At 42.5% G+C, this 15,526-nt stretch overlaps 1 protein-coding gene across 1 annotated transcript in view; it reads right to left on the bottom strand.

Moving 5' to 3' along the window:
- The window catches only part of STK39 (serine/threonine kinase 39), a 198,787-nt gene that overhangs the window by 50,292 nt on the left and 132,969 nt on the right, over nucleotides 1-15,526 (bottom strand). The window contains exons 13-14 of the mRNA XM_054972688.1: nucleotides 14,014-14,076; nucleotides 12,932-12,999 (exon numbers count right to left, since the gene is read on the bottom strand). Of these exons, the coding sequence (XP_054828663.1) occupies nucleotides 12,932-12,999; nucleotides 14,014-14,076 (131 nt within the window). The remainder of the gene's footprint in view (nucleotides 1-12,931; nucleotides 13,000-14,013; nucleotides 14,077-15,526) is intronic.

Raw genomic sequence — 15,526 nt, forward strand, 5'->3', positions numbered from 1 at the left:
CCCTAGCAGTGCATGTGTATCCACAATGGGATAAAAGTATAAGATCTTTCGCTTAAGTGTCTCCTGTAAGATGTCTTGTGTAGAGAGACTCCGAGTATGGTCATAGTTTGTGTTTTCGCACTGAATTATGGTAGTTTTCATTCTAACCTGTTCAATTCAGTCAGCTTATCCTTCAAAGAATAATAAAAAGCATTTTTCAATTTTAAAAACAGAATAACCTTCACACAACTAAGGTTTTTTTTAAGTTAGGGTGTAGGGATATCTGTTTTATACACAACACATTTTGTTTTCAAGCTGGAGACTGAAGGAAGTTCTGGATCTATGTTCAATGGTTCTACTCAGAGCTCAGCACCAGTTCTTGCCAGTATCTTCCTTCACAAACTTTGTATTTTCAGATTCAGAATGCCAAGGGAGAACAAAATAAAAATATATCTGACCTCTACTACTGAAAATAAGGACACAATTTTAGATGCATTCCTGAACACAAAGGTAGTCTTCCCTCCCAAATAACCCCCAAGCCCATGGAGGATAAAAAGAAAAGTTGTTTCAGTTAATCATAATATGTTCTGAAGCACCAAGTCACAACTATACCCTTAGTGTAGCCCATACATTTTAGACTTCTTTAGCTACTTCTGCCGAAGAACTCCTAGCTGTATTTATTTGTTAACTAAATGTTAACCTGCTCAATGTGGAGCATGGTTTAAAAGAACTGTTGTGCTCTTAATGCTAGGCATCGAAATAAGAAGGCCACGTAGTTTTAAACAGGAGCACAGTTAATAAGTCAGACTCTCTCTGTGTGTGCAGCTGCCATAACAACAACTTCCTTTTCTTCTGTTCTAGCCCATGCTAAAGCCTAGATAAAAGGAACAGACATCACACAAATACCACAATAACTAAGGGCAATGTAGAAGGCTTACCCTGACTTGGGCAGTTTAGGCGAGCCCAACCTTGTCAGACCTCGGAAGCTAAGAAGCGTCAAACTTGGTTAGTAATTGGATGGGAGACCTCCAATGAAAACCAGAGGTGCAGAGGTGTTACCCGAACTGGTCTCCTTGCGAGTAATAAAACTGTGGGGGGAAATAGCAAGCAAGGAAGATGGCTATGCGGGAGGCCAGTAACTACAGGATCTTTTTCACCAATGTCTATGGGGTCCCTTCTGAAATAGCAAACGAGGCTGGTGCTTAAATTCAAAGAGCAATCTTTTATTGAAAGGGAAAATTGCATACACACAGGAATACAGGGTAAAATGGTTATACACACAGAGTCTTAGGAAGCTAGCCAGAAGTTGGAATAGAGTGAGGGGAACACGTATATCTATCTATCCTGAAGAGTAGTCCAGTCCACGGGGGAGAGGGCAGCTTCAAACGCCAGTGTTCTCGGCCAGGAGAGCAAGAGCTTTGGATCAACTTCAAGAGAGCAGTGCTTCGGATCCAATACGTGTGCACTAAGAGAGAGAGGCTTAGGGAAGAGAACCTAAGGGAGCAGCCTGGAAGAGTGTATGATTTGAATAGGGCCAGGACACTACTTTTATAGGGTAAAACGTGCCCTGAGGTGGGATAGCCCACCCAGCTGTTGGAACAAAGACCCCAACTGTCAGTTCCTGGGAGTAACAAAAGGTTTGATTACCTTGATTGGTAGCTGCCGGGCCGTGTGAAAGAGAATGCAAAAATGTTCTGGCACTGAACAAAGGGACAGTTTGCTAATGAAGTCCACCGGAGCTGAGTTGACGAATTTAGTTGGGGAATGTACCTTCCCAGGAATTAGTTATAAATACTTATAAATGCTAGTTGATTTTCTCCTCAATCATGGACAGATGTCATCATGGAAGGAGGGAAAGGAATGTGTTAAGTGGGAAGACACTGCAAGACCTTTGCTGCTCTGGATTCCTTTAGGGGCTGGTCAGACTATAAAACTAATCACCACTAGTCTCTCCGTATTTACATATGGCATTCCCTTCATGCCTGGATCTCCTGGGTGGGGGTCAGCAACTGTTAGCTGGAATTTCCCCTGGCTGCAAACCAAACTGCTATTTTAAATCCAGGAGCCTTGTGGCTTTATATCACAGGTAGCCACATTAAATGGCTATTAAAGATGGAGGAGGCCGGGCCAACTGCTTACAGAGGCAGGCAATGGCAAACCACCCGTTAGTGTCTTGCCACGAAAACCCACCAGCAGTCACCAGAAGTCAGTTATGACTTCTCGGCAGTCTCCAGTTGTAGATTTTAAAGCTGAACCATATTTGTTTCCTATACCATATTTGTTTCTTATACTGAACATAAACATTTGTGACCCATTATACTGTTTGAATTTCATAGTATTCTGAATTCTGACTTATTCATTTTTGGAGAAAGGGGGAAAGATAGTCAAGCACCATAGGCTGCTTAACAGTTGCACTGCATAAATATCAGAGATACTGAAAGCAACAGCAAGATAAATGCTATCCGTTTGCTTTTAAGAATTACAACTACATTCTTCTACCCACACATTGTGTAGTCAGCAGGTAATTGATCTCCATGCTCTGAACTTTCAGTACAACAGTTATGCTGTAGCAGCTTGTTGACTGACATAAGAACACCTGGCTTGAAGAAACAGAAATTGCTCGGTTTCAAGGCCCCAGGCCTGAACTTTCACTGACAGATGTTCAGGCAAGAAATTGCTGTCCTTCTACTAGAATACCACTTGTTTTGAAATGGCAGAGGAATAAGCCTTGGCAGATGACTAAGGAGGGACATGATAGAGATTTATAAAATTATGTACGGGGTAGAGTAGACAACTTTTTCTCCCTCTCCCAAAATACTAGAACTCGGGAGGATTCAATGGCGCTGATGGATAGTCGATTCTGGACAGACAAAAGGAAATACTTTATTACACAACAAGTGATTAAGTTGTGGAAATTTCTGCCAGAGAATGTAGTGATGGCCACAGGTACAGACAGCTTTAAAAGAGGATTAGACAGGCTCATGGAGGATAGGTCTATCAGTGGCTACTAGCCATGGCAACTCAAGGGAAACTCCACATTCAGAGGTGGTAAAAACAAATACCAGTGTAGGAGGCCTTAGCCTCTACGTCCTGCTGTTGGCCCTCCACACAAACTGGTTGGCCACGGTGTGGGACAGGATGCTGGACTAGATGGACCACTTGACTGATCCACCTGAGCTTTTCTTATATTCTTATGCTCACATTTAGGCTCCAATTGATGTATCTTGGGGCTGATCAACATCTGAAGTACTCCTGTAACATTACAACAATGAGTCTTGTTGTACGTTCAGGACTAACTGATGTTTTGAAGCTGGAGCACTCTTTTCCTAGACGGCAGAAGAAATGTCATGCATCTTGCCCACGCAAACATATTCCCAAGTATTCTCTATGGAGGCCTTCCATATGGAGGAACTGTCTCCCAGAACATGTTAAGAGAAGTTCCTGTTCCATTAAGCTTTCAGAAATTGTATGGGAGAATTGTTCTGCAGAGGCTTTAGCTGAGACCGGGACTATTAATATATCAATATATATTGATATATGGTGTTTTCAGTGTTTCTATGTAAATGGGTTCACAGTAAAATCCTAAGCAGAATTACACCCTTCTAAGTCCAAAGGGAGCAGCTCTGTTTAAGACTGCACTGCTAAGGACCATAGGGGAAGTCACCATTATTGTAGGAGAAAGGCAAAGATATAAATTATATAAATTAAAGCATTCTTTTCTTTGGACACCACAACACTGTCTTGTTTTTTGCTGCAACAGACTAATACAGCTATCCCACAAGAATCTGTAATGGACTGAAGATTCAAGAACTTTACTTGGGGGAGGGGGCATGTACAGGCAATATATCAGCTTAGATAAATTAGACTGACCCTTTCAAATGCTGAGAAAGTGCAGACTTCGAAGTTTTGTTATTTCTAAGCTTCAAGAGAAGCATATTAATTACAGGTAGGACTTTTCTTTTAAGTAGATAATTTTCATTAAGAGAAACAAAGTGTATGTGCATAGGCCTGATGAAGGAAATTTATTTTTGGAACCACTCGAGAGATATTGACACTATAATCAAGCTAAGTGATGGTGACCGTGTGTTATCCTAGTAATAATGAGGGTGGTGTAGGTTCATCTCTGGCATCTAGGGAAGGATTTAGTGAATCAGAAGGGGTTTTTTGGCTTTCATTATACCTTTTTGTTAATATTATACTGGCTGCATTGAGAAGGTTTGGTTTCCTGTATCACTTATGCATATGTTTTGGCCTTGGTTAGTACCGATATACACACATTTCATTTCAGTTGCTGTTAACAGTAGGTTAGAGCTAAAGCTGACCTTGCACAAGAAGGAACTTCCCCTTGAACCACGGAAAAGAGGCATCTACTGTTTCTTTGGATTTCTTTTGCACTTAAAACAGCTTCCCTCCCGCACTTCAAAGCAGCTTTTCAGGCAGTGTGGGTGGCTGCTAAGACCTCTGCATTGTACTGCTAAGCGAGACAGCGATGACCTGAACATCTCTTGAAAGGGACCAATTACCTTGTAACAGTGCTAATTCCTACGGTGTTGCCTGCCTTACAATCAAATCCCAAGGATTTTTAGAACAATAATTAGAAGCGAAAAGCAGCAGCATTGGATGACGTCTAAAGGGCTTATTGTTGCCTGACACCAATACAACATAGCGAACTGCTGCAACTTTGAGTCTTCCAAGCAGTCTTTAGGAAAGTTTAACGGCCTCAACGGTGTGCAGGATAAGTATTTTTTGAAGTAATACTGGACCCTGGCATTCCAAAGTTTACTGGCTCACCCAACCATTTTTAAAAACTCTGCAATGCATGTGAAGATTCATCCCAAATTCTCAGGGGAATGCAGTTTAACATGCAGCGGTTGACCTGTTACTCTTCAGCAGCTACAGAGCTTATCTCCACAGCCCTTTTCAGCTCCAGCAGAAAATCTCTGATGCTCTGCAGGTCATAGCAACAATTAGATTTAATAATCAGCTCAGCTTGTAGTGTTATGATTTTTTTTAAAATAGTGGCAGGGCTTTTTTTCAGCTGGAACGCGGTGGAACGGAGTTCCAGAACCTCTTGAAAATGGTCACATGGCTGGTGGCCCCGCTCCCTGATCTTCAGACAGGGGGGAGCTTAGATGGCCCTCCGCGCCACTCAGCAGTGCGGAGGGCAATCTAAACTCCCCTCTGTCTGGAGAACAGGGGGCGGGGCCACCAGCCATGTGACCATTTTCTCCGAGGGCAACCCACTGAGTTCCACCACCTCTTTCCCCAGAAAAAAAGCCCTGGTGGTGATGAGTAAAGCTGAAAATCCAACGAGAGCAATCCTATGAAGGTCTACTCAGGTATATTCAATGGACCTTACTCCCAGTATTGCACTGTAAGAGGCTTTATCTGCCTCAGCTTGTGTTAATACCAACTTAAGGAAGCACACTGCAAAACAAACCACATGCAACGGAGAGATCATTCCCTTCTCTCTATGCAGAATGGAGCGATGGAAGCCAGAGCAATACTGAATACATTTTACAGAATAGTTATCTTTTATTGTGCTTTTGTCTGTGGCAAGTAGATTTACTACCGGGCCTTTTTTAAAAAAAAAACAGGCACTAAAATTGGTAATATATGAATAGCAAAAAAAAAAGAGGGCGAGAGAGAGAACGTAGCGTCTACAGTAGCCGGTGCATTAAAAAAAAAACTGTATAGAGAAGCAACACAAATAAAATCCCTTATCTTGGACTGCTGTTATAAATTCTGCTGAAAAAGAAAGATTGTGTGCCCTTTCCTGCCAGGAAAAGAATGTACACAGAGTTCCATAGGAGTCCACCATTTGTAATAGTCACAAAAACTGTTCTAATAAAAATTAAAGCCCTCTCACGCACTGCTCAAATAGTTTCACTCTAAAAGAGTAAAATAAGTTGAGAATTGACGACAGGCCTGAGATTCGGTCTGGCACGGAGGCTTACGAGCGGAACGTGAACATGGGAAATGTGGTTTCAAATCCCTGCTATCCTATGAAGCCCAGAAAACGTTTGTTTGTTTGTTTTTAACCTGCCCTCCCCGCAAGCGGGCTCAGGGCAAGATACAAAATTGATTAAAATGCAGCTTAAAATGAATTATAAAAACAGATAAAATACTGTGCCCCTTTTGGGGCAACCAGCGGGAGTGGACTCTCCATACCCCTTGTAGAGGGAGACCGGTGGAAGGCTCAGCAATGATGGGCTAAAATTAGCCTCCACCATATGCCTGGCAGAACATCTCTGTCTTACAGGCCCGCCTAAATGATACAAGATCCTGGCAGGCCTGAGTGTCCTCAGACAGAGAGTTCCACCAGGTTGGGGCCAGGACTGAAAAGGCCAGCCGAGCCTCCCTAGGGCCAGGGACCACCAGTAGATGTTTTCCGGTTGAACAAAGTGCTCTCTGGGGCACATACAGGGAGAGATGGTCCCTGTATCACTTAGCCCAGACTACCCCAAGAAGTTGATGGTATGCTAAAACTCCACTCCAAGCCCATTCAAGGAAAGATGGAATGCAAATGTAAGGCCCCTTTCCCATTTCTGTTTCAATCCAGTTGTTGCTGTCCCAACTTTGTGTAAAGCAATATGGGGGTGGCAGTTTCAAACAACATTTACATCTGTTTATGAACCATATGTGAATTGCTGTGGCCATTTCAAAGAACGTCACTTTTTATGGCACTGGAAGTGGCTGACTCCCTCCCCTGGGCTACCGGGCATTTACAGTTTTTTTTAAAAAACTGCACAAAACTATTGCTATAAGGAAAAGGGCTTATCTCCACAAGGGAAGGCGCTCCAGACGTACTTTTTTTCAAAATGAAAGCTAGGAATTCTGAGAACCTGCTACACTTATAATTGCAATGCTATTGAGCTATAACGCTAATCACTATCCGTTAAAAAAAAATAGAACACAATGCAAATGGGCAGAAAAATAAAAAGCCAGCGCGGGCAAAAGCATCACTGACTTTTCTAACAGTGCATAGCAGTGAATTGGAAGTGCCCGGAATACTTGAAAACGGAAGAAAAGGCTTTTCAAAAAGGCCGTCTCAGTCCCACATTGCAAACAGGACTCACACTCCATTGTCTGAAAAGGTTAAAAAAAAATCTGTTCGCAACTGGCAGCCAAACTGGTAGTGTGGCATAAAAACTGTCACTCAACTTCCACTAGCAACCAGCAGCCAAAACAGTTTACAAAGGCTGGGCGAAACAGGCTAACAGTTAACTTACACGGTGGGGTCTGCTGCCAATGCCTACTCAAAGAAAGAGTTGGACGTATTACAAAGTGACAACATTTGGCAACTGGCCTTGGCAATTATTGCCATACTGAACACTCCACTGATTTGAAGACGGATAGGTTTGCCTGTTTCAATTTGCCTGTATGTAAATTCTGTTAAGATAGAGTCATGCAAACTCCACTGAGATGAACGGGAGTGGTACAAACCAAAATGTATCCCATGAGTTTAGCTGCACACGATCTTTCTTGCCCACGTATCTTTACAACGATGTAATCCCTGTAACATTCTCCTTATCCAACTTTTGACTGCCTACAGGTGTTTACATCTTCCTGAGTATTTTTTCTGTGCCTTGATATAGTCCTTGAATTGAAATGCACGAACGTAACACAAACCCTCTTTACTGAAAACAGGCATTTAAAAAAAAACATTCTTGGAAAGCAGAGGAGGCTTTTTTAATTTCATTTTACTACGCAAGACATGTATTAATCTAATGTACAACCATTTTTTCCTAAATTAGGCAGCTGAATGTGTTTTTATTTAGGACTGCTTTACTTAACTTTGGTTCTATGTTTTACTGGCAGTCCTAAACTGTGTTTTTACTCATTTTACAACTGTTATTTTATTTATATTTTAAGCTGCCTCGAATTCCTGCAAGGTAGAAAGGCAGCCAATAAACGTTTTAAATAAATTGGGTCCATCCAGCTGTTGCAGAAATCTATGCAGGAATCTTGAAATTCAGTTTTAGTTTGGACAGAAACAAATTATGTACAGCAGACTAGAAAAGGAAAAGAGATGGGATGGGAAGAAAGCTATAGGCACGTCAGGCACTTCTGAGAGTCAGTTTGGTGTAGTGGTTAAGAGCACGGGACTCTAATCTGGAGAACGGGGTTTGATTCCCCACTCCTTCACTTGAAGCCAGCTGGGTGACCTTGGGCTAGTCACAGTTCTCTGGAGCTCTCTCAGCCCCACCCACCTCACAGGGTGTTTCGTTGTGGGGATAATAATGGCATACTTTGTAAACCGCTCTGAGAGGGCATTAAGTTGTCCTGAAGCGCGGTATATAAATTGAATGTTGTTGTTGTTGTTGTTGTTGTTGTTGTTGTTATTCTTGTCACCTTCCAGACCAGGTCCAAGATACGTCCACATTCTGCCTTGGAGCGGTAGAAGCACATGCTCCTTCCCTGCACAATGCCACTCGGCTCCAATGAGCCACACCTTCTGTAGCCTACCTTGGAGATGGAGCAAACCTCCCTCCTCATGTCACTGATCCAGCTCCACGAGTGGCTGGGGCAGGAGGGGATGTCTCCCGTGCTGAGTTAGCTGGGGCAGCAAAATGAATGGAGTCGCTGTCGTTATGAATCTCGCGACTGAGTCCCTGCTTTATCCTTCCTATATTTCCTTCTGCAGCCTCACTATATGAGAAGATGTTGGCTTTTCACAAAGATTAGGAATCACATGTGGATGTACAGCCAGCACGATGGCCATCTGCAGCACACCAGCTTTTGATGAAGAATTTGAGGGACAGAAGAACTAAGAGAACCCAAACTACACCCCCCCCCCCCCAGAAGCTGTAATGCTAATATAGACAACAGAGTCTAACAAATCAGTTGGGCGCATGAGACGGTCCTCAAGGAACTACATCAGTTGAGTGTAGAACAAGCACTGTTTGTTTGAAGACAGTGATAGCATGACAGAATCTCCCCGAACACAGCAACAGTGCCAAGATTGGCCATGTGCAAGGTGATGCTGATGGGGAGAAATCACTTGGCCCTAAATCTGAGAGAGCTTGGTCCAAACCTCTTCCCTGCCACAGAAGCTTGCTGGGTGACTGTGAGCCAGTCACATTGCTCAGTCTAACTACATCACCGGGCTGTTACGAGGCTAAAATAGAGGAGGGGAGAATGATTTAAGTTATTTTGGTTCTCCTTTGGAGCAAAAGGTGGGTGTATAAATTAAATTAATAAATATATTTCAATCATGCTATTACCTTAGGTCTATCTTTTTCTTAGCCTAATACTCACACAAGGTTGTTGAGAGGGTAGAACAGGGGACGGAGTAATGGCATATGCCACCCTGATCTCCTGGCAAGCAGAGGCTCATAAAAGTAACAGATGAATCTTTCGTGTGCATTGGCAGCAATGGGTGGGATCCATTCTGTTAAGCAAGGAGTCTTCCTCTAATGAGGTAAGATATCTCACTGGACAGAAAGGAGTTTAATCCAACGTACTATTTTCTTCCTGTCAAATACAAATGCTTTGTTATATTTGTACTAACAATTTAAAAGTTATGCTGCAAAACAAAATACAGAACCAAACAAAAATGATCACACAGTAATGATTGAGCAAAACAGCAAGCCATTGAATATGAGAAATGTTATCTTCTGGCTGGTTAAGAATGTATGGGCAAAAAGGGCTTGAATAAGAGGCAGATAACAGGATGTTGAGTAAACATGTGCGTGTTTTGCTTTGTTGCCAGGAGAGCGGGTCAAGCAACGAAAAAGGAGAAGCAACCTCAATATAAAGCCAAACTACAACCAAAGGGGAAACCCCACCAAAGACCTAACTGGAATGAACGCTAATTTCATCAAACAGTACAAAATGAAGTTAATAAATAGGTGTTGATAAATATAGAGGACTCCCATGCTGATAATACATCAACCATTTCATCATAAATGCATCAGGCAAATACTATGACATGGTTTTTCAAATCTGATAACCCAAAGAAACCAAGATTAAGATCCCGAAAAAACCCAGAACAATCCCATCAATAAGATGCAATGTTCTCATCTCCCCACTCCTGCTGAAGCCAAAAATACCCCTGAAACAGCTCTCCTCTGAGTCTCTCTACACGAGATGCCTCGGCGCATGTTCATCAAGTGTAGGGAGATGTAATATTAGCTGGGAAACAGTTTAAAAAGACAGAGCCAGGAGGGTTTGTTAATTTCATCTTCGCCTCACCAAAGGCTTTGTTAATTTCACCTCTCCAGTCTAAAATTGTGTGGAATCGGGCAGCGAGGAATGGAAATGGGCTGGAGCGGCCTTCCAGAGCAGGGTTTGGACCTGGAGAGGTTATAATGGGCTGAAGTTGCCCTTCTGGTATCTCATAGCCCCTTCACACAGCTCCAGTATATAGCAGAGCCTTTGCCCTGTCGCGGGCTCTGTCTTTTTAAACCACCCTTCCAAGCTAACATTGCCTCTCCCGACATGTGTTCTTCATGTGTCAGATGTATCGTGTAGAGAGACTCCCAGTGACGGGGGACCCCTTGGAACAACATTTGGGGAGTGGGGCATTTGGGGCAAAAGATACAAAGGTCACAGGCAAGGAGCCTCTTCTAAGAAGAAGCTCTTTATCAGTTTAGCTTGTCAGATTTATAGGGTTTCAAAACTTTCTCTTAACAAGAGCTGTCTATCCTGCTTCAAAGACTCAAATTCTTGGCTAACTTATTATCTTATGACTTCATACACAAAACAAGGTGATCCATATTTGAAACATCTTCTTGAAACACGTAACAATAGCTAGTTCATTCTTGCTACTTTTCATCGTAACAAAGGCTATGTAAAATTAGTGATTACAAGTTTCTCATATATCTGAATATCTTTTGGCCCTTGACCAGTGCAACTATCCTTGAATAATATGGCCAGCTTCTATGAAGTTAGACATTCCTGCTATTCTCAGATGCTCCCAGCACCTGGGCCTTAGTACACTGTATATAGTGATACAAGTTAGATGTTTCTTCTAATCTTCACAACTGTATAACTCTATTGATGCATCCCATGCCCCCCTCCAAGGTTGTTAGATTCTAGGCCTCTAGACACCCTTTGTGGTCTGTCTACTTATGGGGCCAGGCTAGCTCTGTTTCTATGTTCGACGTATCTTGAGTGACTTTCTTGGTCATATCCAGCAACTGTTCCCCTATAATTCTAGCTATATCCATGTCGGGGTGTGTGTGGGATTTTGCTCCATGGGTAGAAATCCTTCTGCCCGTGGAATTATTCCACTGGATCCAAGAAACTACATCATAGGAGGTTGTGGAAGAAACACATGCTGCATGTTTCTATGAGTGATTCCGCACATGTTGGATAATGCACTTCCAATCCTCTTTATAGATCATTTAGAATGGATTTTTTTGTGTGCAGAACAAAAAATCCACCTTAAACGATTGATAATGTGCACTGAAAGTGCATTATCCAATGTGTGCAGAATCAGCCTATGTCTCCTAACTTGGGGGAGAAGAATAGGAAAAGGAAGCACTTTTGAGTTATTTTTTCCTTTTTTAAAACATGAGTAAGGAGAGGCTGCGTATCTGCCTTGTGCTGAAACTCATGATCTCTACACACACCTCTTGCATCTTCTTCCACAGAAGGCGTTCCAAATGCTTCCTTCTGGACTGCACAGGAAATGCAAAAAAAAAAAAAGGAAGTTCTTGTGCTGACCCTCATTGACTGGACTGGATCCCAAAGAATTTGTACAAGGCCGTATTGCCTGGAAAGTTTTTAAAGGAGGTGGGTAGTGGCATTTGACACACATGAATCAAACCACTGACCCATCAGTCTCCTCAGACAGGCTGTGGCTCTCTAGGATCTGAAGCAGAGGTCTTTCATATCACCTACTCCCTGATCCTTTTAATTGGAGATGCCCAGGATTGAATCTGGGAACTTCTGCATGCAAAGCAGATGCTCCACTGAGCTACAGCTCCTCTACATAATGGGAACTTCTATTTCATTTAATCACCTGCCTTTCTTCTATCACAGACTTCAAAGTGGCAAACTAAGGCTTCCCAGGAGGAGCCCCATCCAGGTATTGACCAGCTGCAGGCCTTCTTAGGTTCAATAAGGTTGATGTACCCTACGGTTTCTGACCACATCCTGGGACTTCACTGAGCTAGAATAAATTACTGATGCCGAGGCAGTCCTACCTAGACAACAGCATTCGACTTTCTCACAGCAACAAATTAGGATGTCAAGGGGGGGGGGATGGCACCTCCCCCGAATGGAAGTGGGATAAGATAAATCCCAGAAGAAGTTTCATTCTTTTAAATTATTTTAAGATAGCTAGCCATCGAAGGGAAAGAAACTTAGGCTAGGACTACACGAAAAGCACGTTCGGAACTTAAATTAATTAGACCTCTGAAAAACGTGCTATCCGGGAACCAATTAACAGGATATAAACTCACTTTATTAAAATGGAAACTAACTTTTGTCTAATGCCTGAAAAACGATGAGGTCTGACAGCATATTTGTATCATTTCCTAAAAGGCTGAAAGTACTTTGAAAAAATATATCAGTCATTTCCCTCAGCTTCTGATCAAACCTGCCCAGTAAAAATGTTCTGAGCTGGCAAGTTGTAATACAGCCATGGTTTATTTCCGTCAGAGGTTGACTGCTGAAGTGTGAAAGAAACTCATTAAAAACTCACTGTGATCCTGCAACGGAATGAAAAAGGAGGGGGAAAAGAAAATACTTAATGAAGGGTCTCCTTAGCCTGAAGCTACTTTCATATTCAGTACTTTTTTCCACCCTTCTGTTTTAGTAAGCAATTAAAAGACAGCAATTAGTCACAGGAAGACCATTGCTACTGGTCATATTGGGAGATTGACTCTGTGAACACTTCCCCCCGCCCCCCGCTAATATCATGAAAGTATAATGAGTGGAGGGAGGAATAACCGATCTGACAAAAAAAGGACATGGAAAATAAATAGATGAAGTTTCTTACCTTAGTCTTAACACAAGATTCACAGCACATGGAGTGTCACTATATTCGTTGCAAACGGCTGTTCGAATCTGCTTTATTTTAAAACAAAGGAAATGGTACAGAGTGGTTAGAGCTGCTTAACTTTTAAACTAAGGAAGTATTGTTATTGAAAATTATTCTGTGTAAGATTAGTAGGTACTTCAGTCAAGAAAAGTAACTTTAAGCACAAATGTAGAAATAGTATAAAAAATCAAGGCAGCAACATTTTCAGACCCATTGGCCGGCTAAATCTGATACACGAAAGATATACATTGAAGGGTTCCCATTTTTTTTTATTTGTGAAGTTCCATCAATGTTGCTTTACAGGCAACATCCCTGCCTTGTCTTCATCCATTCACACCTTAATATTGTGATATTAAACTATGCAGCCTACTAGTTTAACACAGCATTGAATCTGAGGAGAACCCTAGTAAATTGAAACTGTTTATAGTGCAATAGCAAAAAAAACCTTAAAAAACAAATGAAAAATCACCATGGCTAGTAGTGTTTGGCAGGGAGGGGGCTGGAGAAAGGTTGAGAAACAGGAAGACAACTTCTACTCCCTTGGTACCACTGCCCATTTTTCTCAAGGGCCAATTCACACAAATCAGCTTCACAAGGGCCGTTTCCACACGTCTTACCTTTTCCCGGCACTTCGTGGAGGACAGCATCTTCGCATGCGAAATCGTGCCAGGAAGACACTGTTATCGCGCGAAATCTCGCAAAAAGATGCTGTCTTCCGCGATAACAGCGTCTTCCTGGTGCGATTTCGTGCGCGAAAACACTGTCTTCCGCGATGTGCCAGCAAAAGGTAAGAGGTGTGGAAACGGCCATAATCCAGATAGTGATCTGGGTTAAGTGTTGAAGACTGCATGCTATGCCACATACAATCACGAGAAGGTTAACTGGCAGCATGATAAATGGGGGATGTATGAAAGGCAGTACAAGACCACTACACTATGTCCAATTATGCCTGGATCCATCCAGTCTGCTACATCTACCTGATTATGTAATGTGGCCCTTAAATTCATAGACAGGATCCCACACAAGAAAGTGAAGAGTACCTGAGAACCTTGCAAAGACAGGTTCTGTATTTGATCAGGGATGTTTCTGGAATTCATGGAAATCTGTTAAAAGAGAGCATGAAGCATTCTCAATTGTTTTATTATACAAATGACATGACTTCAAGAAAGAATGATTTTGGCACTCGACTTAAAGTACACTAATGAAACTTAGTTACGAGTCATTTTCAACATTTTCCTGCAGTTCTGTTGAACTCTCTTCCTAGAGGAAATCCATTCATGTTCACCCCTCAGGGCATCTAGTTTCCCTTATTCCCAATTCTGAAAAAGATCTCTCTCTCTTTTTTTTTAAGAAATCAGTCTTACAGTTTCACAGGTTAACTTGCAGATTCTGAATTGCTTTTCATTTACTTAAAGAAGGGCAGTATACGCGTTTTAACTTAAGAGAAGCATTCTTAAAGATTATTCTTCCAGAAAATCGATCCAGAGGAATTAACCATGTTAGTCTGTAGTAGCAAAATAGAAACGAGTCCAGTAGCACCTTTAAGACTAACCAACTTTACTGTAGCATAAGCTTTCGAGAACCACAGCACTCTTCGTCAGATGCATCTGATGAAGAGAACAGTGGTTCACTGAGACTGCGCACACGCAGGCCAGCCGCAGAAAGATTTCTCTAGCTTTAAAAATCTGTAAAGGGGCACTCCGCCTCCACTGTGCACGTGCAGAAATTCCCACGGAAACGCGGGTAGAGCGCCCCCACTTCCCTCAGTTCTTTTTTCCCCGCCGTCGCTCTTCCTCGCTCTTAGCTCTTCTCCTCGCTTACTGTGATTTTCTTCACTTGTGTATCTCTTAATTTCATTTTGCTTCAAGAAAGAAAATGTTCCAAGGTTAATAAAATGCTTCAGATTGATTAGCGTGATCTTTACATGCTGTTTCTGGGTGGAACCCACAATGTATCGGCTGTATGGGAGAAAGTTCCCTCAGGCTCGTTTGGGAGACAGCTCCCTCAGGCTCGTTTACCCGGCAGTAAAGTCATCTGCTGCGATGGAGCCACCAGTTTGATTCGTGCCGGAATGCCAGAAGTGACAGAGCTTCTTGGCCTAAAATGGCTTTGCGAGAGAAATTTTCCTCAGGCTCGTTTACCCGGCAGTAAAGTTATCTGCTGTGATGGAGCCATCAGCCCAATCTGAAACACGACCATCGGTTCCGAGGGGCAGGATCTCAGGATCTAAACAGACATCAGCTGTCAGTTCCAACTATTTTTTCCTGTCATATCCGAGCTCCTCATAGGATCCGACCACTGGAACGGACTGCCTCCAAACTGCCTGTTAAAAGGCAAGAAGCAAACAAAAGTGGTTGACTTCTGCTGCTTGGAGTATAGCTGGAGCTCTGCCCATTATTATGCAGGAGGAGGTCATTAGTCCACCTCAAACTCCTACACCACCTCCTTCCACTTTTCCAGGGAGATGAAGGGGATTATAGATCATTAGATAACTTTACTTGTTTCTAGCTACCCACGGAACCAGCAGTGGTTCTACAATAACACAGGCAGCAG

The sequence above is a fragment of the Eublepharis macularius genome, chromosome 2, assembly GCF_028583425.1.
Source record: "Eublepharis macularius isolate TG4126 chromosome 2, MPM_Emac_v1.0, whole genome shotgun sequence".
In the NCBI taxonomy this organism is placed as follows: domain Eukaryota; kingdom Metazoa; phylum Chordata; class Lepidosauria; order Squamata; family Eublepharidae; genus Eublepharis; species Eublepharis macularius.